General features: G+C 40.6%; 1 protein-coding gene across 6 annotated transcripts in view; it reads left to right on the top strand.

Moving 5' to 3' along the window:
* The window catches only part of WNK1 (WNK lysine deficient protein kinase 1), a 127,409-nt gene that overhangs the window by 22,079 nt on the left and 82,383 nt on the right, over window positions 1-22,947 (top strand). For all 6 annotated transcript variants that reach the window (XM_077339995.1, XM_077339998.1, XM_077340001.1 and 3 more), the window contains exon 2: window positions 21,690-21,862. In XM_077339995.1, the coding sequence (XP_077196110.1) occupies window positions 21,690-21,862 (173 nt within the window). The remainder of the gene's footprint in view (window positions 1-21,689; window positions 21,863-22,947) is intronic.

A 22,947-nucleotide genomic window follows, 5' to 3' on the forward strand; every position in this document is an offset into this window, starting at 1 on the left:
AGAACTCTTTTTAAAGTAAAGGTAAGTTGAGGTTGATTGAATTCCAGAGGAATCTGATGTCCTTTTTTATGTCTGCTTGGTCCTAGTTGCGTAGTACTCCTGAAATAAAATAAACAAAGCCTGTTTTATTTATTTTTGCCTTCCAAGCTTCTTCACGTGCTGTAAGGAGCTAAAGATAGAAAGTGTCATTATAGATCCAGCATGAGCACTTTAACGTAGCAGTGGAAGCCAAGCAAAGTGAAGCTGCAATGCTTATTTGACTGCAAATTGCTAATGTTTGACTGCTATGAACATGAGTTTTTCCAGAGTAATTTTGTTATGCTCAATTTTAAAAAGACTTTTAAAAATTGAAAATTGCGGTATCTCCTCGGCTCAGTAGAGTATACCTCTATACCTGTGCCATACAGTGATTTGAAAAATAAGTTTGAGACCCTGGTTGGCTGATATTGCACTATAACCAACAACCCACCATCCCTACAAGATGTGCTTTGTGCCATGTGTTAATCATTTAGATGTGTATCTACATAGTAAAATTCTCAGCTTGGAGCTTCATTGTTCTTGAAACAGTTGAACACTTCAAGGGAAAGTGAAGTACTATCAATAATAATTTCAGGAGAGTTAGTATAACATTTTAAAATGACACAAAAAATGAAAAGGACATTTAAATTTGTCTCAGGTTTCACAAAGCTAGTAGAAATAACCTGAGAGCTAAATTCTCAAACAGGAACCATCATTAACAAATTACAGGTGGGGAAGAAATGGAGATAGTGACAGATTTTATTTTCCTGGGCTCCAAGATCACTGCAGATGGGGACTGCAGCAAAGAAATTAAAAGACGCTTGCTCCTGGGGAGGAAAGCTATGTCAAATCTAGACAGCATCCTAAAAAGCAGAGACATCACCCTGCCAACAAAAGTGTGTTTAGTCAAGGCTATGGCCTTCCTATTTGCAATGTATGGCTGCGAAAGTTGGACCATAAGGAAGGCCGAGCGTCAAAGAATTGAGGCTTTTGAACTCTGGTGCTGGAGAAGACTCTTGCGAGTCCCTTGGACTGCAAGGCGAACAAACCGGTCAGTCGTAGAGGAGATCAGCCCTGACTGCTCTTTAGAAGGCCAGATCCTGAAGATGAAACTCAAATACTTTGGCCACCTCATGAGAAGGAAGGACTCCCTGGAGAAGAGCCTAATGCTGGGAGCGATCGAGGGCAAAAGAAGAAGGGGACGACAGAGAATGAGGTGGCTGGATGGAGTCACTGAAGCAGTAGGTGCAAATTTAAATGGACTCCAGGGAATGGTAGAGGACAGGAAGGCCTGGAGGATCATTGTCCATGGGGTCGCGATGGGTTGGACATGACTTCGCACCTAACAACAACAACAACAAATAAAACAAAGAATTAAAACCAGTAAGTTCATCTCTGTAGCTTTTGTGTAGTCCAATATGGGGCTGCGTTTCTGCAGATTGGCCATGGTGAAGCTTAAAATTCCCCCCCCCCCCCAAAGCTCCTGAGAGTGCTTACCCTTCCCCTCCCCGAGACTGACTTTCCCACCTAAAGTCATGTGATGTGAGAGGGGTTAGCACTTTCCTCTCAGTTCTCTTTGCTGCTGGTTGGAGAGGACTACAGCAAGCAAGTTACCTTAATGAAGTGGAAAGGATTCTGACAAGAATTTTGATTATTTCTGATGTTTTAGCTACTTTGTTTAGGAGTCTCTTCATGTTCGATTTCTAAAAAGTATATATAAATCTGTTGAGACTGTACTCTGAAGGGATCCCTTTGGACTGAAGGGGTCAGGGGAAAGATTGCGCTCTGCCTTTTTATCCTTTGTTGGTATCACTTTTCAGTGAGGGTTCTGGGAGACCAACAAAAAGACCATTCAACGGCAAACAATCTGAGCTTGGCGCTGAGAGGGGTTCAACATCAAGGGAGAACGAACTACTCTATCATTGCTGTCAGATACTGTGAGGGAATCTGCAGCTCAATCTCCCAGTGATGACTTGAGTTATTGGAATGGCAGATGTCCTTAATATAGAGTACCAGTCTACAGTGGACAAGTTGGAGGATCCATTGATGGAGGTCCTATAATCTCCTGTGTCAGGACTGGTGGCCTTGGCCTTGATCAAGGGTATATATAAGTGAGGTGGTGGTAAAGATATTGGAATCTCCTACCTCTATCCCAGCTTCATCAAGAAGCTGGATAACGTATAAAATCAAGGAAGAATGGTGTAATTACCTAAACATCTTAAGGCTGCATCCATTGTTTCAGCTGTCCTCCCTGCTAGGGGAAGGTCTGATCTGCACTCAGCTCCCTCTGACAAGGATGTTTTGGGAGAAAAAGATATTCCTCAGGAGTAATGGGGTTCACAGTAGTCAACCTCGAGGCTATTACGAGCTGATATCAAATGACATTATGGGATAGATTGTTCCCAGTTATTGACCGTCTCCCTGAGGACAAATATCAGTTTATTAGGGCATTAGTAGTGGAAGGTAACAAACTGAGGAAGCATTGGAGTTTTATATCCCAGTGTTTTATGTCCCATTGTTGGGTTCCTTCCAAAAGTGTTATCAAAATTTCATTTGGTCCAGAAGGTTACATTGCTAACTTTCTCTCCAAACTCATCTACTGACAGAGACAGATTAAAGCACACTTTAGTTTTGTCAGGAGAGCATTACTCTTTTATTTGCAAAGGGTTCAGGACAAGATAGAAGTCTTTTTGTCTACTTCAGTGGCCCAAAGAGGGAAAGGGCTGTTTAAGAACAGACTATTTCCAGATGGATTGTATCTACAGTCAAGATAGCATATGCTACAGATGTCCAGTGAAGGTTTTGGCACATTCCACAAGAGCCTAGGCCTCTTTGGCTGCCTTTGCATTGGGACTAGCATTGGAAGATATCGGCAATGCTGCGACCTAGACCACACCATCTGTGTTTGTCCAAAGGAAAGGTTTTGCCTTGGAAAGGTTCCCTGTTTTCTTCTGTCCAAAGATCATCAACATTGGCAGAGAGGCAGCTGTGGGGAAAGGGGCTTTACAACCAATCCTCTGCTAATTAGAATCATAGAATCATAGAGTTGGAAGGGGCCATACAGGCCATCTAGTCCAACCCCCTGCTCAACGCAGGATCAGCCCTAAGCATCCTAAAGCATCCAAGAAAAGTGTGTATACAACCTTTGCTTGAAGACTGCCAGTGTCTTAGCCCACAGTCTCCTTCACGGTGAGTGATCTTGCCATTTTCCTGTGTGGGACTGCACAGAAGCCATGAAGATGAAAACAGGGTTGCAATTACCTGTAACGTGGCCTTCTGGTAAATGATGAAATCTTGTGAAGTTGAACTTGTATCACAAAATCATATATGCATATACAGAATTAATGCAAAAATAATTTATCAAGCTGGAGTAGGGCCAGCACACTCTTACCAGCACACCTACTTAACATATTTTTTGATGTCCAGTCATGAGAATAAGTACTTGAACCTCTTGATTTCAATTTTCCGTGCTGACATTGTTTGAATTAAGTTACTATCTTATTGCATCTCATAAAAACAAGCAGACTGCTCTACTCTACTGTGTCCTTTGTACGCAGACTTTTTTCTCCGAAGAGTTAAGGGCAGTCTTACTTCGCCTCCTCTGTATCTAAGATCACGTTTTGCTCCGGCATTCTAGATAGGCATACTCCATCCATTGTAATGAATGCCATGTTTCTCATGGAAACCAAATGGCAATATTACTGAGAACAGTCAAAGCTTAAAGATTGGCAGCATGCAGTGTTGCTTCCCAAGGGCTGTGACTGTTACTCTGTTGCAAATTAGAGGCATTTGTTAGGCACAACTGCTTGATGCTGTTGTCTTTTTATTAGCAAAATGTCTGAGAAGGGAGGATTAATGTTGGAATGATGTAAATCCCTTACTTGGAAGAATCCTCAGGGGGAGAAACCCTGCTTTGAGTTTTTTCCGTACTGTTTAATCATTATCATGGGATTTTGATTATGTAACTCCCAAACAAGCTAGAAGGCTTACTGTTAACATATCTAGGAATCTCTCCCAATCTCCTGATACAGAATATGTAACTGTTATAATATTTTTAAATCGCAGGTTAAAAGAACTGTGCAGGAAATCCTATGTGTTTAAAGTTTAGAAATTACTTCACTTGATAAACTCACATCCTAAAATGAAAAATGAGGATGGTTTAAAGCAGGGGTAGTCAAACTGCGGCCCTCCAGATGTCCATGGACTACAATTCCCAGGAGCCCCCTGCCAGCATTCGCTGGCAGGGGGCTCCTGGGAATTGTAGTCCATGGACATCTGGAGGGCCGCAGTTTGACTACCCCTGGTTTAAAGGCTAGGCTGCATTAGGGCCTCCACTATGGTATCTGTGGTATCATGATTTCAATGAATTCCTGTGGGAGGTGGTGGCTAGCCTTTAAGAAAGCTTGGAATATTCCACAAGTTCACTCCTGGGCTCAAGAGTTTGCTTCTCAGGAGGACAAGACAGTTTTGGTGCTTTTTGCTAGGTCATGTTGTATCTTCCCCAGTACCAAAAAAAATGTCCCCAAACAGTAGAGTACACTACAGGCCATTAGAACATCTGGCAACATAAACAAAAAACAAAAAACAGAACTAGTTTCAGAAACTGAACAGGGTCACAGTATACTCTATTTTCTTCACTGTGCCCAAATGAAATGGTTACTGGAGGGTAATTTTGGACCTCAAATTTGTCAACAAGTATTTCAAGCCCTGCTGTTTCCTTATGGGAACATTGAGGTTCATAGCTGAGGCCCTCCAGTTGGGGGAATTCTTAACATCATTGGACATAACAGAGGTATACATGTACATCCCTGTCTTTCCAGATCACAGTCAGTTCCTCAGGTTTTGTTTGTGCTGACAAAGACTCCATTTTTTATTCTATTATATGGTTGAACACTCTTCTTTAGTTTGTAAGATACTGTTAGTAGTATCAGCATATAGCTTATGGAGTTGAAAACTGAAGATGGGTGTCTCCTATCACAGGAAACAGCAAATTAAGAATTTGTCCTGTCCCCCTCATCATATGGTGGGAAACACCCCCCAAAGATGTCCTCTTAGTCTCAGAAGAGAAGGAACCTTTATGGTGAATAACCAATGGTTAATATCTGAATGTCTGATACCCAGAAGAATGGCCACCAGGCTAAAGGACATGCCTTACAGGAAGACTTGAGTTTTAGTATTGTAATGAATTTTAATTTGCTCACTGATCCAAGAGAGGAAAACATCAATCTGGTTTTACATGAAGACGCTTGTCTGCTAACTTCTATGATCAAACAAACTATGTGCAGTCAAGTATTGTTGGAGAAATGGGGAGGGGAGCTTAGAAATAGCTGTTGGCTATGTTAATTCATTTTGTGCTGCATGCTCTGTTGAACATAATGCGAAATGAAAAGTACCATAAAAAGTTAAGTGCCAGGTAACTCCACTGAAAACAACCTTTAATGGGATAACAAACACAGTCATAAATCTGGCTGAATAGTTCTTAGAGGCAATTTCATGTAGATGGCAAGGAATTTTTCTAATGAATGCTGAAGTGATCAGAAATAGTACCTCAGAAAACTGGTAACATATCCTTCAATATTATCTAAGGATAATGTGTTTCTGCTAATATATGTAAACGTTAATGTATTAATTTCTACTATTGTCAGTGTTTTGACTGTTTGAAGACCACTAAAATATTCTAGCTAAAAACAGAAAGGTCTCAGATTTGCCCATTGTTTTTACATTTATTGGCCTTCCCACTTTAACTGATGGTGTCTTAGTATAATTCTGGGAGTGGGAAGTATTTTTATTTTTATCTTCTAGAAGATAGGGTAGGAAACGCATGTAATATCCTTGCATTGTTATAGTCCATATGGAACATTAATATGGGTTCTTGGCTATCTTCCTTGCATTACAGAAATCGGTCCTTAAACCTCGCAGAAGGTATGCAAGTGGTAATTGCCTTAAACTTAGGAACAAATGCTTATTTGGAATGTTTTCGCAGAGTACTGTCGTGAGTGATGTAATTAAATCAAACAAAATACTTTATTTGCAGTAGTGTATCTTCAATTAGCTTGTAACAGATATTCTTCTAATCTCTAATCTTGCTGACCTAAGTTGCACATTAAGAAGTCCTCTCTAAAGAATGAGGTTAAAATTATTTTTAAAAAGTTTTTGCAATCTCTTGAATAGGTTGACTCCAGCTGTAGGTCATGCTTAAGAGTAAAGTTTATTGCAAAACATCCGGGCCATGTGGAAGTAGGTAATGTAGACCAGTGCAGTATTGCCCAACTCCCTACTTAGCTTTCCATTGATGCAAAAAGGAACAGGATATTCTCATTAGTCATGTTCCGATTTACCAAATCATCCGTGTCTTCAGATAGACTGATTTGTAAAAGTGACAGAGTTGGCATTGAAGGAAAGACATACACTTCATGGGTAAAAAAGGCTTTAAAATTAAGATTTATATTTATATAAATATATCTTCCTCAAAAGCTTAGCAGGCATGACCCTAAAGCAGTGGTCCCCAACCTTTCTGAGGCTGGGGACCGGCAGGGCATTGGGGCGCGGCCTGCGGCCCGCACCCGCGTGGGCCACGCCCACGCATCGGGCCGCACTTGCGGGCCGCGCCCCTGCATCGGGCCACACCGCGGGCGCGGCCCGGCCCCGATTCCCTCTCCCCGCCCTCCCGCAGTAAGAAGCTTCCTGGGCCGCAAGCTTGCGGCCTGGGAAGTTTTTTACTGCGGGAGGGGGCGGGGAGAGGGAGCCGCGGCCCGGCGCCATGGCCTTCGCGGCCCGGCACCGGGCCACGGCCCGCAGGTTGGGGACCGCTGCCCTAAAGGACAACCATCTGGGGAGAAAATTAAATATTTTTGGAATCCTATCCAACTGCCATTTGCTGTGTCAGAGATGGTAGCATTAAGATTGTGAGGCATAAGCTAGGAGATCCCTGATTCAAATATCACTGTGGTCACAAACTCACTTGGTGGCTTAAGGCAAACGGCTCTTCCCTTATGTTTAATACCAGTATAATGATTTCTGAAATTTACACAGAACTATTTTGAAAGACGCAATATAACATTATTATCCATAGTATGCCTTTTTTCTGTCCCAATTAAAAATGGGAGGGTTCCAAAGACCATAGTTCACAGGGCCTAGGTGTTCAATTCTAAAGCAGTAATACTATTTGTTCTTTAGAATGGTTGTGCTGTGCAATGGGGCAGGCTGGCAATGGCTTACACACTAAATCCTGTACTCTGCTTGGCTGGTATCTGTTCTGTGTAGTGATGTACTTCTTTGAAGTTGGGGTACAGCAGGGTCTCTCTTGCCGGACTCTTTTAGCTGTTATAGAAAAATAATTACTATTTTTGGCACAGATGCTAAGGCTGTTTGAATGATCACTGTCTTAAGCCTGGATTGTGTTAGTGGTCACTTGAACTTTTAAAATGTACATAGGAAGTTAAGACACGATGAACATATAACCTAGAGAGTTTCTGTATGAGAGAGCTGAGATTGAGAACAAGCAAAGTCTTAATGTACCAGAGAATGGAGGCTTAAAAAAAAATTCACCAGCTCTAGGATACAAAAACAATGTGCAAACTGTTTACAGGTCACAGAAAATACTTTTTCTACAGTTTGGTATCTCTTTTCTGGCTATATGTAATAACAATGAACTGATCAGATCTCATCATATTCAAACTTGTGTTAATGTTTATGTATGAATGTGTGGCCTTCTCCATGACTGCACCTATGCTGTGGACTGAGTAACCCTAGGATAACTGATAAAACTGTGACCGAGATTGAATCATATCTTGGGGCTCAGTGAAAATGTCAACTTAATTTATGGCAGGAGTGCAAAAGGCAAATAAATGCCATACTGGGAATTGTTAGGAAAGAGACCAAAAGTAAAATGACCAATATTAAAATGCCCTTGTAAAGAGCTATGGCACAGTCTCATTTGGAATATTGCGTACAATACGGACTTCTTTACCAAACCAACTTCCTTTTAAATCTATCTTTGTTGATCTGTGATTTGCGCTTATATGTAATGTAAAAGCTCCTAGTGAAAAGCAGGTTAGAAGCAATTGGCTGCAAGTCTAGACTTCTAAAATTTGTAGATATATACTGCCTTCAGGGAGCGTTCACAAACCAAGGTGGACAGGTTGCGTCAATGAGGCTGGCCACTTGCCCCTTAAACCCCTCTTTATGCACCCTCTAGGCTGGCTTGTCCAGAAGTATGGATTGGGATGTCACCGATATGCAGATAACACCCAGCTCTGCCTGTTAATGAGTGGTTGGCTGAAAACTGCAACTGAATTGTTGGCCGAGTATCTGGGAGCCCTGGTGGACTGTCTCCAGAAAAGCTGCCTGATGTTCAGCCCCCTGAAGATGGAGATCCTGTGGCTGGGGAGGAAGGGAACAGATGAGCACCTCCCTACTCACACTGGCAAGAATCTGGGAGTGATCTTTGATGCCTCTTTTTCTTTGAAGGTGCAGGTCACCAGAGTAGCTCGCCATGCATTTTTCCATCTAAATCAGGCACAGCTATTAGCTGGTTCTTGAAGACCTAGCCAAGTTTTAACCTTGTGATCTCATGAATTATAAATCTGAGATTATATTTATGCTACTTTGACACTTGTGGGAAATTAAGTTGTGAAATGACATGACCAGACAATTCTGGAATATTACATTTGAAGAACAGGATAAAGCAGTATTAATTTAAAATTAGAGCTAAACTAAACCCCCACCCCCATTATGTTATGATTATAATCGGTCACAAATGCTTCTTAGGCACAAAATATTTTTTTAATGTTTTTTATGGGTCTTGGAGATCATCATAACAGAGAGACCACACTCTTTGAATTCTGCTGGTACTAATATCAGAATAATCAGATATTACCGCTGCCAGAAGCTGCAAAGCTCCTGATATTTTTTCACAGTCTAGCAATCTGGCAATGTATCTTTTTGGAAATAGTGGTTGTCAAGGCACAAACACTTTCTGAATTGTAAGTTGATGTTGTGAAATTGTACAGCTTTCTTAAAAACTTGTCTTCATCTATAAATGTGCTTTTGCAAGCTACTTTGAACTTTGTGGTGGTAGGTAGGAAATCTACTTTGCAGATGGAATCTTATTTAACAGGGGATTTGACAGTTGTTGGAAATGTACCAGAATATTCTGTTTTGCAGATTTTGGGAATAAAATGAGAGCATGCAAAGAATCCTTTGCTAAACTTGTATTACTGCAAAATCTATCACTTGCAAAAGATCCTACAGGTTTTTACAAGTTCCACAGTTTTGAATGGTTCTGGTCTCAAAGGTCCATGTAATTGATTCAGTAAAACCGAGGGAGTTAATTTAATTTATGCTCTGCCTCACTTTGAGGCAGAGGACATCTAGAGGGGGATTTCCACCATCCAATTAGGGAGGCAAGAGCAATTTTTTCAAGTTCCTATCTTCAACCTACGGGATTCACCCTCTTCTGCTTTGTTTCCTGCCTCAACAGGGAGAGCAGCTAAGGAGTAGGCTTTGCCTTTTCTATACTAAATAGCCTCAGCCCCTGTTCTTTTTCAGCTTCTTTTAACAGATTCTTCCATTCTATCTTAAATTATTCATATTTTTCTCAGTAAGCTTCCCTCTAATCCTTCTTTTATCTCAGTCCCCTTCCTTTCCCTGACCTCAAGGAGAGTTGAGAAGGAAGAATCAATCAACAATGGTGGCTGGTGTTTTTTTTTTTTTTTTTTTGCCATGGCAGAGTGTGAGACCAGTAGGGCCACTAAAACAAAAATTGTCACAGAACAAAAGTCCAAAGGAGAAACTGACTTGGCCTTAACATCAGGCACAAGGGAGACTCCCAGGAGAGCAGCGAGGTCCATGGGCATCTTGGTTCATGGATCCCATTTAGATGTCAGTGGTGTCAGTGAGCAGACAACCAGTAAAATAAGAAACTTCTGTTTCCTGCAGATAGATCTCTTTGTGTCCCCACCAACTTCCAACTCAGAAGATTTTACACAAGATTCTTTCACTTCAGGGCAGAGGCAATGGATGCTCTTACCCCTCCGTAGCCAAAGACCCTGCTATTCCCTTTTCCATCAATTCTGATATTGTCCAAGGGTGCTCACGAAGATCAAGGAACAATGGGCAGACATCATTCTGGTGACCCCATTCTGGTCACACAGGCCATGGTTCTCAACTCTACAAGAGCTTCCTTGGAGGTTGTTGGTGCAGAAGGAAGGTCATCCGTGAATTCATTCTTGGCGCTCATGCAAGGAGTCAAGAGAGGGTTAGAAGCCTCGACTCTGACATGACAGATCACGAACTTAGTCATTGTCCTGCCGCAAGTAAAAATCACAAGCATTTCACAACATCCTCATATATGGCATTTCCTCTGAGGTGTGGCACTGAGAGACCCACCACAGATTTACGACATGGAAGTTGTATCCAGTTCTCTCAGTGCTTACCATGTCCTCATTCAAGCCACTCAGGGAAGTCTTGTTGAAATTGCTGAGAATGACTCTTTTATATTACTTATCACTTTTTCTAGGAGGGTCTCTGAACTAACCTTGTTCTCAGTAAAACCTGAGCCATGCATATATCCCAAGGAAAAGATAGTACTCAGACCAGATCCCACCTTTATTCCAGAGGTAATTCTGTTTTTCATGGAACTCAAGAAATATTTCTTCCATCCTTCTGTCTAATCTCTAAGCATTAAGGGGAGAAGACATGGCATACACTAGACTTCAGAAGAGCTCTTAAGACATATTTATTGAACCAGCCACATTAGAAAAAACAACACTTTATTTTTGTCCATCTCTCCACACAGGCCAAAGGATGTCCAAGTTGTTTGTAAGTAGCATATGGCGATATTCCTCAGCTTCAGAAGATAGTGTTGCTTGTAATGGCAAGAATCCTGCAACAATACTATTATAGTTACTATAAACTTGGTTAGATCTCGATTTGCAGAACATTATCTGCCTGCCAAATTTCTGACTGTGACAATTCATCATAATAATAGGGGAAATCATCAGAAAGTTAATATCATGAAGGATGGGCAAAATGATGTAAATTTGTTCCGAAATCAGAGAGAGCAAGATGCCTTTGGATATGTTGTTTTCATTCTGGGTTTTACAACTGAAAGTCTATTTCTCATGACTTATGTATGTTAAGGCACACATTGTCCTTGGTTTTGTGTCATTTTAGTTTTCAATATCTTGAATGGGAACAATTTCTCAGGATTGAAAACTAACTCTGTAGGTTGTCATGGTCTAAAAGACTTATATAATTGAATCACTGTAACTTAATTACCATCATACTTTAAGAAACAGTTGTCCATGTTTTCTGTCTGACTCAAGATGTTTGAGTAATACTGTTGGATTATGCTAACCTAAATCAGCTACCAGTTTCAGGTCTACACAGTACAAATAAAATATGTAAGGACCCACACTTTAAGCAAATATATTTTAGACATTGATAAAAGAAATAGAGAAGGTGGAATATGGAACTCAAGCTTTTGAACAGTAAAACCAATTAACAGTTTGAATTTCTGTGATATTTCCTAGAATATCACCTTTATTTTTACTTCTTAAAGCATTATACCTTGCTTTGCCTCATATTCTACATGATCGTCCCACTTCTGGAGTTTCTCGATGTTTCAGGGGTTTCTCAACAGTGAAAAAGCTGAGAAATGCTGTTCTAGAATTATATGTGCTGGCAGATCACACCTTCCTACCTAAAACCATAATCCATATCTGACAGATTGATAAATAATTAGTGCAAATTGGGAGAAAAGTGCCCAGCATAATCCACAGTATGCTCTCCACTCCTTGGCAGTTTTGATATTTGGAGGGAGGATAACTCTTGCATCTTCCCCAAACATCTTTTTCTGTAAAGAGGAATGACAGAGCTCATAACTGCCTGGATATTATGTATATTATGTTGATTTTTTTTCTGTCATAATGATTTTTTTTTCTGTTTATAAGAAGTGCTGATGTTTAAGCCTGATTAAGCTTTGTACTTCTTCAGTCATTTACCCATAAAATCAGAATTTTTGGACGTAAAGGCGGATCAGGCAGTGGTGGTTTGCTGGTGATTTAGAAGACATTCTGCGCATGTTTGGATCTAGGCATTTCATTTGCAGAGCAAGGTTGCAGCAAGGAGACACAAAATTTAAAAATATCAAGTCAAGACCGGCAGTAATTTTTCTCTTAATGACAACCATTGTCCATGGCCCAAACTAGTCCTGAGGCACATTGCTCCCACATGCCATTCTGTAGCTATGAGTCTGGTTGTTGCTGTATCATCCCAAAGAGTAGGGAATTTGAAGATGTTAGTTTTTAAAACTTATGAAGTACACCAAGAATCACTTGTGTTTTAAAGGGGGGAAATTATACATGGTGGTTTAGCTGGAATGATAATGACCTTACATCAGTGTCTATATGGCCAACTCCTCCCACTTTCGGCAGAACACAAATGTTACATAACAGTGGAATGTAAGAAAATACCGATTGCAACAGTCTATGTGACCTTTGGCACGTTAATCTAATCTCTGGTTTAATATGCTAGAAATAAGATTTTCTTCAGCCATACACAATTCATTTGCAGAACTGAGAGCATAGGTGGCTTTTTAATCACAGTGTAATCACACTCCCAAATACATGCCTCTTGGTTTATGATGGGCAAACAGAAGCTATTGGGCAAATATGTCTAGTGGCACAAAGCCAATTAGAAACTTGCAACAGGCAAGGATTACTAGACATCTACCATAACTTGACTGTAACTATCTTCATCAGACCATAAGAGAAGCAGCATCCCAAATGCTTCTTAGAACACAACCTATTGCAAAGGGTTTTGAAAACATCAACTCAGAATATTTTTTACCTGATCCCAGTTACGGTTCTATCTGTATCTCTGAAAAACAAAAGATAAAAACTGTTCAGACTAATTGAAGTCCTGTACATCAGTGGTCCTCAACCCCCGGTCTGGAGACCGGTACCAGTCCGTGGATCAGTCGGTATCAGGCCGCGGCTCCTCCTCATCCTCCTCCCCGGCTGCTGCCTCAGGGGCTGCCCTGCCACTCTGCCGCCAACTCACCTTTGGTGCTCTCCAGCGGCCGCCATGGCTGGGGCTCCCCCTCGGTGTGGCACCGCGCAGCTGCTGCTGGCAGCGCTTCCCAGCAGGTGGTGGGAAGTCAAGGGCACTGGCGAGAAAGTAAGTGGAGCAGGGACTCAGGCGGCGATGTTCCTCGGCAAAAGACTACCCCCCCCCAGGGCCTCAGTAAAATTGTCAAGTGTTGACCGGTCCCTAGTGATAAAAAGGTTGGGGACCACTGCTGTACATGATCGTGCCTTAAAAGTTATAACCCTATTGATGCACCAGCCATTTTAGCTTTTGCTAGTAGTTAGGTTGGGAAATTATTCTGTAGTAACAAGGAACAAGAGTGTAAGATAGAGAAACTCTACAATAGTAGCATGGAACTGAAGTCAGAATCTGTGAGAAATATTCTCAGTCTTCCACAAAAGTACTCATTGGGTTTCCAGTGGCAAGGAAGTTTTTCCTCCTTGTGTTTGCCCTTAAAGAAGCAGGAATTTACTGTGCTGTGCCTTTAAGATCATGGTAGCTCTAGGCCTGCAACCAACTGTCTTTGAGTTTAGCCCCAACTGTTCTGTGTCTCAATGCAGCACCAGCTATCCTTTGGATCCCTCCCTGAAATTAACAAAACTAAGGCAGGAGTGCAAACAATGTTACTTAATTATTTCATTTATATTCTGCCTTCCGCATAGTTGGGACCCTACTTACCTAAATATGAGTGGTTTCCTATGCAAAAATAGTGCACCTTAATTTTACTGAAAAGTCCTAATTCTTGAATCTGATGTTGACTGCATGTGTAGCAGACTAAATTTGACCAGTGAGTAGCTTGAATCATTGTTGAATATGTTTTTGTTTTATATGTAACTCAAATTACATTCAAGGAGAATTATTCCTGTGAGATTGTTTGGGAGGAGACAGAATTAACTAAGCAGAACTATAAACTTAAATCTGGGACTAGAAGAAACACTTTGATTTAGAGCGTTGTGGTTTATTGTTAGAGTATTACATACTATATTTTCCTCTTAGTCATCGGATAGGAAAGCTGAGCAGGGTGAGTAGTGGTGGTGGTCATAAATATTACTTAAGCTTATATTTGAGGGTAATATTAGAGCAGCTTCCTACAGTTAGCCTTGTAAATGGGAAATGGAACACATGAATACAGAGCAATGACTTCATCAAATATTCAAATAAGAACTTTACTTAGCTTGAGACTCTGAATGGAATGTTAAAACTTGGATTTTGGCTTTATGCAGATGTTTCAGTAGATTTCAAAGCATTAAAAAGCATAAGCACTATTTACACTGAACATATTTATAAAATGAGGTACATTGAAACTTTTCAGTACAAAAAAAGCAATATATAGATCTTCTTGAACTCTGCTCAGTAGCTTTGAAGGACCAATTTCAGTGTGCTGTTGTCAAGTTTCTTAGTAGCTACAGTTTTCTCCTGGGCAACTGTTGTATTCCTACTACTCCCCTGAGTTTGTAGTTTTATGCACACGTGTTAACATCTGATTGCTTTGATGCTAAAAGCAAATAAGAACTAAAGTGAATTTATTCACTTTTACATTATTAAATCCATTGTTTTAGATGAACAGGATAAAAAAGTATATTTTTGTTTTGCTAACCATGCTAGATTTTGAACAAAATAAAAATCCTGCAAGGTTCAGCTGCTGCATATTTTATATGTTTGAAATTCTTTCAAATGTCTCTCTTTATAAAACAGCAGTTTAAAAAAGGAGTGGAAGACTGTACTGAATTGTGTGTGTGTGTGTGTGTGTGTGTGTGTGTGCATTTGAAATTGTCCTGTATATTAAAATGTATTAGTTCTCATTTCAGAGGTAGCTTAGTGCATACTCATGTTTTAGGACCAGCTGGAGAGACGTGGTTCTGGATACTACCACTCTCTGCAGTGATATTATCTTAAAGCAGTGATATTATCTTAAAGCACCCCCTTTCTTGTGGTGGCACTTGTATTTGTAGAATTTCTTGTATTTAGGTGGCTGGCAGAAATCATACATGTTCCACTACCAATTTAAAGTTCCCACAATTTTGTTTCTGAAATAAGTTGCTGTGTGATTTTTGGTGTGATTTTTGGCCTTAAAGGTGCCTCTAGACTAAAGTGACCAGATTGTCCCACTTTTGGAGGGACATCTGGGGGAACCTGGCAAGTTGTAGTTATGTTGAAATTAAAATATATATATTACAATACTATTTTTGCGTTCTTTGCATTCTATGAAACTTTTTGTTGCTCCATATAGACTAAATTTTTAATCAAGAACCCCCCTGGTCAATGGTGTCTCGCTTTACCAATGTTAAAATCTGGTCACCTTACTCTGGACTCAAACTTTGTTCATGTAGTCATCTATTTCTTTATATTGCCAGTCTTTGCTGTGTGTAGTTTGCATCCCCCAGTGTGTGTTCAAATTTTGGTGTTGATTCAAGTGTATTATTTTACTTTCTTTAAAGCTTGTATAACAAGGTCATCTGACACATCTACAGAGAGACAGGAAATCTCTCAAGTCAAAAATTCCATGTTTAGATCCAAACATTAAATGGGCTTTCATTTTTAAAAAGTGACTGACCTAGTTTTGCTGGTTTGTCAGTAGTAATGAATTTGTAGTGCTGTGTAAATGCTGTATTTGCTCATTGAAGAAGAGCTGTGAATTGCAAGAGAGACAAGTCTTATACTTGAGGTTTGAAATTTTATTTCAATACTACGTCAGTTCTGAGAAATCAGCAAGTAGTAAAATGCATGCAGTGTAACAAACATAAAACAATGAACACAGATTAAGAAGGGGGACAAGAAAAGTAAAACTCTCCTGCAACAGACAAGTTACTGTTTGCGAATTCCGCATGCCCATAGACAAAATTTGGTAACTTTGTGGGTTATTCCTTGAGAAGAAGAGAAGGAGAAGACATAGAGTTGTTCAGATCTATCTGGCGTAGATGACAGAATTGGAGCAATATACTTTTGTCAAATGTCATTGTGGAGTGAGCAATGCAGCAGAATGTGTTTAATGGGCTCTACATATCATGTATGACAAGAAAAAAGCCATTGAGGGAGCAAGACACAATGATATCGGTCTTCCAGAAGGACTGAAGGTAGAAAAGGTAGAAAAGAAGAGTGAAAATTGGTGATCTCAAGGGATCCAAGATCACTTGCTGCTAGAAAACATTTGGGATGCTGTATCTGTGGCCTAACTGATTGTAGGGCATGGTTCCACTGTTTAATGCTTACTTTTGCTTTTTGATAGCCAAGATGTAGTAAAGCTTGAGGAAGAGAGACCGTGCTCCTGGAGCATGAACTGCTTTTAACCAGGTTGTGCAATGGCTGTCAGCAAAGATTGGATTGAAGAGTTTAAGCCGATAGATTTATTTATTTTTCAATTTGTATGCCGCCACTCTCGACAAAGCCGTTCACAGACTAAAACAATAAAATTACAATATAACCCCCCCCCGTAAAAAAACCCGTACAAACTAATGAACAACACATGCAAACAACAGATGGCAGCCTACTTAGGATCTATAGCCCTTCTAAACCCAACCCCACTGTTCCAGCCTATGGGCCCACGCTGATGACCCTAAACAAAGATGACCCAGGGGTCTTGATCATTAAAAAGTAGGGTGGGATCCACAGTTCAAAACTTCGGGCATCGCCCGGCCTCAACCAAATACCTGGTGCAAGAGCTCCGTCTTACAGGCCCTGCGGAACTCAGAGAGCTCCATCAGATGGATGCCAGTGTGCTTCCAAAGAGATCATCTCAGCTTCTGGTCTAAGAAAGACATTTGAAATATAACATAGGACTCCCAAAATCATCTGTAGGAACTTCCATTGTACTGCTTCCAGTAGGTGCCAGTTTGGTGTGCTTATAATGCAGCCACTTATAATCCAGAATGCAGATTTATAATCTAGTGTTCGATTCTGAGCTCCCCCACATGCAGCCAGCAGGGTGACCTTGGGCTCTTCACAGCACTGATAAGGCTGTTCTGACCGAGCAGTGATATCAGGGCTTTCTCAGCCTCACTTCCTTCACAGGGTGTCTGTTGTGGGGAGAGGAAAGGGAAGGCGACTGTAAGCCGCTTTGAGACTCATTCAGGCAGAGAAAAGCGGCATATAAGAATCAAGTCTTCTTTATAAATCATAGCTGGGTGACAATCTTTCCTTGGAAAACCTGATCACTGCAGGAATAAAGGAGGGCCCTTCTTGTGAAGTGGAATCCTGTAATTGCGGAGGTTGCTCTGAGGGCAGTCTCTGCAGCGGTGTCTTGATGATTGGAAGATTATGTCAAGATAGTTGAAGTTTTTTGTTTGTTCAGTATTCTGGCCTTCAATTTGGCATCTATGGTTTTGACGTGTATTTTTTTTGGTAAAGATGAAAACTTTTCCTTTTTGGTCATTTATCACAAGCTGACCCTCTTTAGAGTATGCAAAGGCATGGAGTGCTGTCCTAAGGCCCACTTGTGAATGGTCTTACAAAGATCATTTACAAATTTTGGCAAGGTGAGAGAGTTGTTACTTTAGATCAGCTCTATACAACTATAACCAGTTGAAAGTCAGAAGCTGTCCTGATTCACTGCACCAATGCCTATGATTGCATGTTTGCTCTGCTTATAAAGTACAGGAAAAAAACAGCTTGAATTCTTCCTGTATGTATATATTTTAGTAATACCCAGCAAAGATTGGCTGAAGGGCAGGCATTCTTCATGAAGAACAGAGTTTTAGTATCGAAATTCTATCTTCTGGAAGGCATAAATGGTTCCAGTAGTTAACCATGGTGTTTTGAGGCCCTGGAATTGCTTGGGGTGGCTTTCTTTAGGAAAATACAGCCTTAAGCTCGTTGAGCGTTCTGCATGGAACTAGTAGGTATGCATCAGTTTGATACTGAAGTTGGATTTCCGGAAAAGTTGAAGTTTTGTTGGTGCATTCAGTGGGCTTAAAGATTAACATGGCTGAGCAATAATAGGAAAACACATTAACTGTTAACAAAAGGAGGGATTAGTTTTGAAGGACAATGTCAGTGGCCTGGCAATAACAAAAATTATTTCAGTCGTGTGCCTTAATAGTGTGATAACACAGACACAAACTGAATTAGGTGCCAGTTATTTAAAGCAACACATTATTGCCTTACTCTGTAAGCATTTAGGACTGTTTGCTTAGATTACAAAGAATTTGCAAAGGGGTATCCTGTTTTGAAGAATGGGCTGCCTAAGGAGATGGTGAGCTCCCCCTCACTGGCAGTCTTCAAGCAAAGGTTGGATACACACTTTTCTTGGATGCTTTAGGATGCTTTGGGCTGATCCTGCGTTGAGCAGGGGGTCAGACTAGATGGCCTGTATGGCCCCTTCCAACTCTATGATTCTATGATTCTGTGAAGAGTCCTTGGCGTTTACCCAAACAAGCATATGTTCCTTTCCACAATAGTTCTTAAAGCATATAACATTAAATTTCTAGTTTGCTGGGATTTGCTGTTTTCCCTTAGAGCGCTGACATTCCCCATATTCAGCGCTGTGTTAAAATCTAACACAGGTCTTTGGCCTCAGATCTTGTCAGGCATGTTCAACCTGCTTTCAAGCATATCAGCTGTAAGGCCTTGATGCATACCTTTGTTTTTTGTTTAAATGGATGCTGAGATTCTCAGGGAGTTGACTTTTAAACATACTAATACATTCTGTATCTCTGTGGTCCTACAGTAGCACAATAGACAGTCCTGAGCATTTTATCATCCTTCCAGTTGAGGACTTCAGGTATAGGTTGCTGAAAATAGTGCTATATGGATTTAATTTATATTCCTACTTAGAACACACAAAGTTCCCTTATATTGAGTGTAATCATTGGTTTATCAAGTTCAGTAGTACTAGCTCTCTGATTGGCAGCGTTGTTCTCAGTCTCAGGGGAAAATCTTTCTCACTATCTGTTATCTGGTATTCTTAACTAGAGTTGCCAGGGCTTGATTTTTAATATCTGAATCCCATCCCACTTCAATCAACACCTGTTCTCCAGCAAAAAGTGTACTTGGAGGGCTGGTAGAGACACAAGACTGGGTTTTGTTCCTTTAGCAAAATTAGTTGTGCTAGAATAAAGGGGGAAAAACCTATAAAGGTTAGGTTTGAAATGTTTTCTTCACGTCTTTCAACGGAATCAACAGGCTTTCATCACATGGGCCACCTCCTTTTGGCTCTTGACAAGTTACCCAGGCTCATGATGTTTTATTGATATAAGTGCATGCTTGTAGTATATCTTGTGATCCTTGGTCTTTAATTCTAATATAAGCTTTTCTGCATTCCTTGGGAAGCAGTTGTGCTGACTACCCAAAGGGAATCATAATTCCGAATATTGAAAGGAACTATCCAGAGCAGGGCACTCAGCCTGCGGCCTGCAGAGAGCTGCATTTTCACTGGCAGCCAATCAAGAGCCACGTGACTGCCGTATGTCCTATTTGCCACCCCAAACGTGATTATTAAATATATAATTATAACTTTTTAAAAATTGCTGGATTACTTCCAAGCCTGAACCTTACTGAGTCTTTGTGTATCTGGATTGAGGGGAATGGCTTCCCTTTCCGCCTTCTTCTCTCTTCACTGGGAGGGACAGCAGCTCAGGTGAGAAAGATTGTGAAGCCTTCAGGAAGAGAGCAGACTGGTCCTGGAGAAATGAAAGTAAAACCAACACCACCTCACTGTGAACAGCTTGCTCTTTTCTGTGGGGGCTGCTGTGGCAGTGGTTGATCTCCATCTTCACTGCTTCCATCTTGCTCTTTTCCTGGCAGATTGGCTGGAAGCCAGGATGAGAGTACAGATACTGCAGACAGAGAGTGCTGGTTGTTGATGGAGTAGATGAATTCTTTACTTTTGACCCAGCCATGAGGACCACAGCTTATCTGTCCTCCAGTCCTTTCTGCAGTGGCTGTTTCAAGGAGACGGGGGGGGGGGGGACCACCTGCCAACTACAAAGCCCAACAGGGCAATGAGAGTGCTTGCTTTCCTGGAACATATGAGGCATGTGCCACATTGAGGAACAATGCACAGAAGAGCCCCAGGTGTTTGCAACCCACTGAGTGAGTATCAGTGGTCCAGATTGTATTCTGTAGTAATGATTAACTGGAAGCCACGGCATCCTTTATCACTAGGTAGATTACATTCTGTATTGCATATGCTCCTACTACACCAGGCCTTTAAACTGTTGATTAACTTTGGCAAGCTTCACAAGGGTCAGTTTGACAAGCATGCAAGAGGACATTTGAAACTAAGCTCATGTTAGAATTGCTGTTGTCAGTGTCTAAGAACTCAAGCCATTGCAAAGTTTATCTCCTACGTTAGGTAAATGTAGAGATAGAGCTCATGGAATGGCATTTGTAAAGCAATAGCTACTCTGACCATACTGCCTTACTGTGAATAATGGCTCCTAAATTACCGTTAGGAAATTGATTGCTTGAATGTTAGAATATATGGCAGCCACTTTAATCTTACTCTAAATTGTTTCCTGTGTGTGGCATTAGTAATATAGTTTATTTTCAGGATTTCAGGGATGTTTTACTCATGACTCTTCTTGCAAGAGTATTTTTTCCATATTCAGAAATCATGCGCATTATCATAAGAATCTACTATCCAATCATAGCTTCCAGCTCAGTATACATGAAATATTTATTTCTTGCATATAGCAAAGCCTTGTGGGAATATTGTGACGAGATTCCCATTTAGGTGATGAACCTAACCTATCTCATGGGGTAGTTATGGGTGGAGAAGAATGGATAATCCCATCTGTACATGCTACCTTGAGCTCCTTGGTGGAAACATGAGGTATAAGTGTTGTAATTTTGGGTTACCTTAATTCTCATAACTAAATGAGCTTGCAGTTCAGTATCTATAAAGGTGTGGCACATGTGTGTCAGAAAGAACTGGTAGCTCAGCTAATCTGATATCTCATAAGTAGAAGCTAATTGTGATTAAATCAACTATAAAGTTTAGGCAACATTTAAACCAAGGCCAATTATTTTGAGCATATGGAACTTGATAGTTTTTCCCATAAGACTGCGAGTGGTCTTGAAATATGTTCAAACCTTTAAATAATCTTAAGACATTAGTGTTTAGGAATGGTTTCAAACATTGACAGTGGATTAGTTAATATGAGGAAGCTAAACTTAGCAATTTCAAAAAATGCAGCCTGATTCTTGCATTTCCTTTTGAAAATAAGCCCCACTCAGTTCAGTGACACTTACGTTCGGAGTTGGATAAGACATTTATAACAAGTGTTCAAAAATGAATCTTCTAGATCACTTTAAACGGCAGAAAAATATCTGTAAGCAGCAAGCAACTGGGTGAACTGTGACACTCTTAATGCCAGAATATGGTGTTCTTGAGGGCAGGACTTGCTGTTATGCAAGTAGCTTTTATCATTTCTGTACCTCTTTCCCCCATTTTTCTGGTATCAATATGGTTGGTTGACATTGGCTTTCAAAAGTGAATGTAGGAAATGCAGCAACCTAGCACATCGACATGTTATTCTGGGTAGAAAGACAGGGTAGCAGTAGCCACTTCTCTTCTAAAGAGGCAGAAGCTTCAGGTTCTCTACTTGCTGTCTTATTGATCTGTATCTCCTTTTCTCTTTTAGGATCGGAAGTTGTCCAAATCTGAACGGCAGCGATTTAAGGAGGAGGCTGAAATGCTTAAAGGGCTTCAGCATCCTAATATTGTACGGTTCTATGATTCCTGGGAATCAACGGTGAAGGGGAAGAAGTGTATTGTTCTGGTTACAGAGCTTATGACATCTGGCACTCTGAAAACGTGAGTATCATTTTGCTGAAGCCCTGTGTTAATGATGAACATGTAAGTGAAAATATTTTTAAAAAGAGAGTATTCTATAAATATATGCAAAGGTCTTTCATAGTTATTGAACAACTATTTAGAGGGCTCTTAGTGAGAAGGAAGCTCAGCTGCATGGCTCTTACGTTCTCTTCTGGCATCTTAAATTTATGAAACTCCTGAAACTATTGCCAACCCTGTACCGTGAAAGAGGCGTATAAGCGCCTTTGAGAGCTGAGTTTGGCAAGCTATATCATGCCTCCAGTACAGCAAATGCTTGACATTCCAGGCTGCAATTGAGCTCTGCAGCTGCAACTTGCCATCCTTGTGGGCTGGGGGAAAAGAAGCAGCACGGGTGTCCTCTAGTGGTTGTTAAAACATTGACCACTTTGCCTGTGCCTTTGGGTCTAATAGTTGCCCTGAATATATTTGTACATCACAATCAAGGCATTGGAGGTCCAAACAATTAAGCTCTGCTTGGAACTAGAACTCTTAACTGTGAGCAGTTTGTATGTGGAAGGATATAGTGAAGAAAAGCCTTTGACTTCTACTAATGATGAAATCTGTCAATTATGGAAATGGAATATAGGCCATTGCGTAAGATCTGATATCCAAAAAAGAACATGCTTAGAAAATACTTTTCTTTCCCATTAGGGGATATTAGATTGTTTGCAGTAAAGTTTTTCACCCTCAAATGCAACCTTCATTGGATGACCATGGTTTGTGTTTTGATCTGTGAGGTCTATACAGCATATAATTTCAGAATCACAGAATCATAGAGTTGGGAGGGGCCATACAGGCCATCTAGTCCAACCCTCCTGCTCAAGGATCAGCCCAAATTTGCCGGGCTTAAGCCAGCTCATGAGTTATACCGTAGCATGCCAGTTGCTTTTAAGCTTGTTAAGACTTCACCATTCATGTAGTTTGTATCAGTGAGCAAAATAATGAGTTAAAAGGCTCTAAAAGGTATTGCTAATTAAAACATAGATACTCCCTAACATTGCCTTGATTAGCGATGATATCTGTGCATATATTTTATGGATAAGACTGGAACAGTATTCTCATCT

Source organism: Paroedura picta, chromosome 5, assembly GCF_049243985.1.
Source record: "Paroedura picta isolate Pp20150507F chromosome 5, Ppicta_v3.0, whole genome shotgun sequence".
Classification (NCBI taxonomy): domain Eukaryota; kingdom Metazoa; phylum Chordata; class Lepidosauria; order Squamata; family Gekkonidae; genus Paroedura; species Paroedura picta.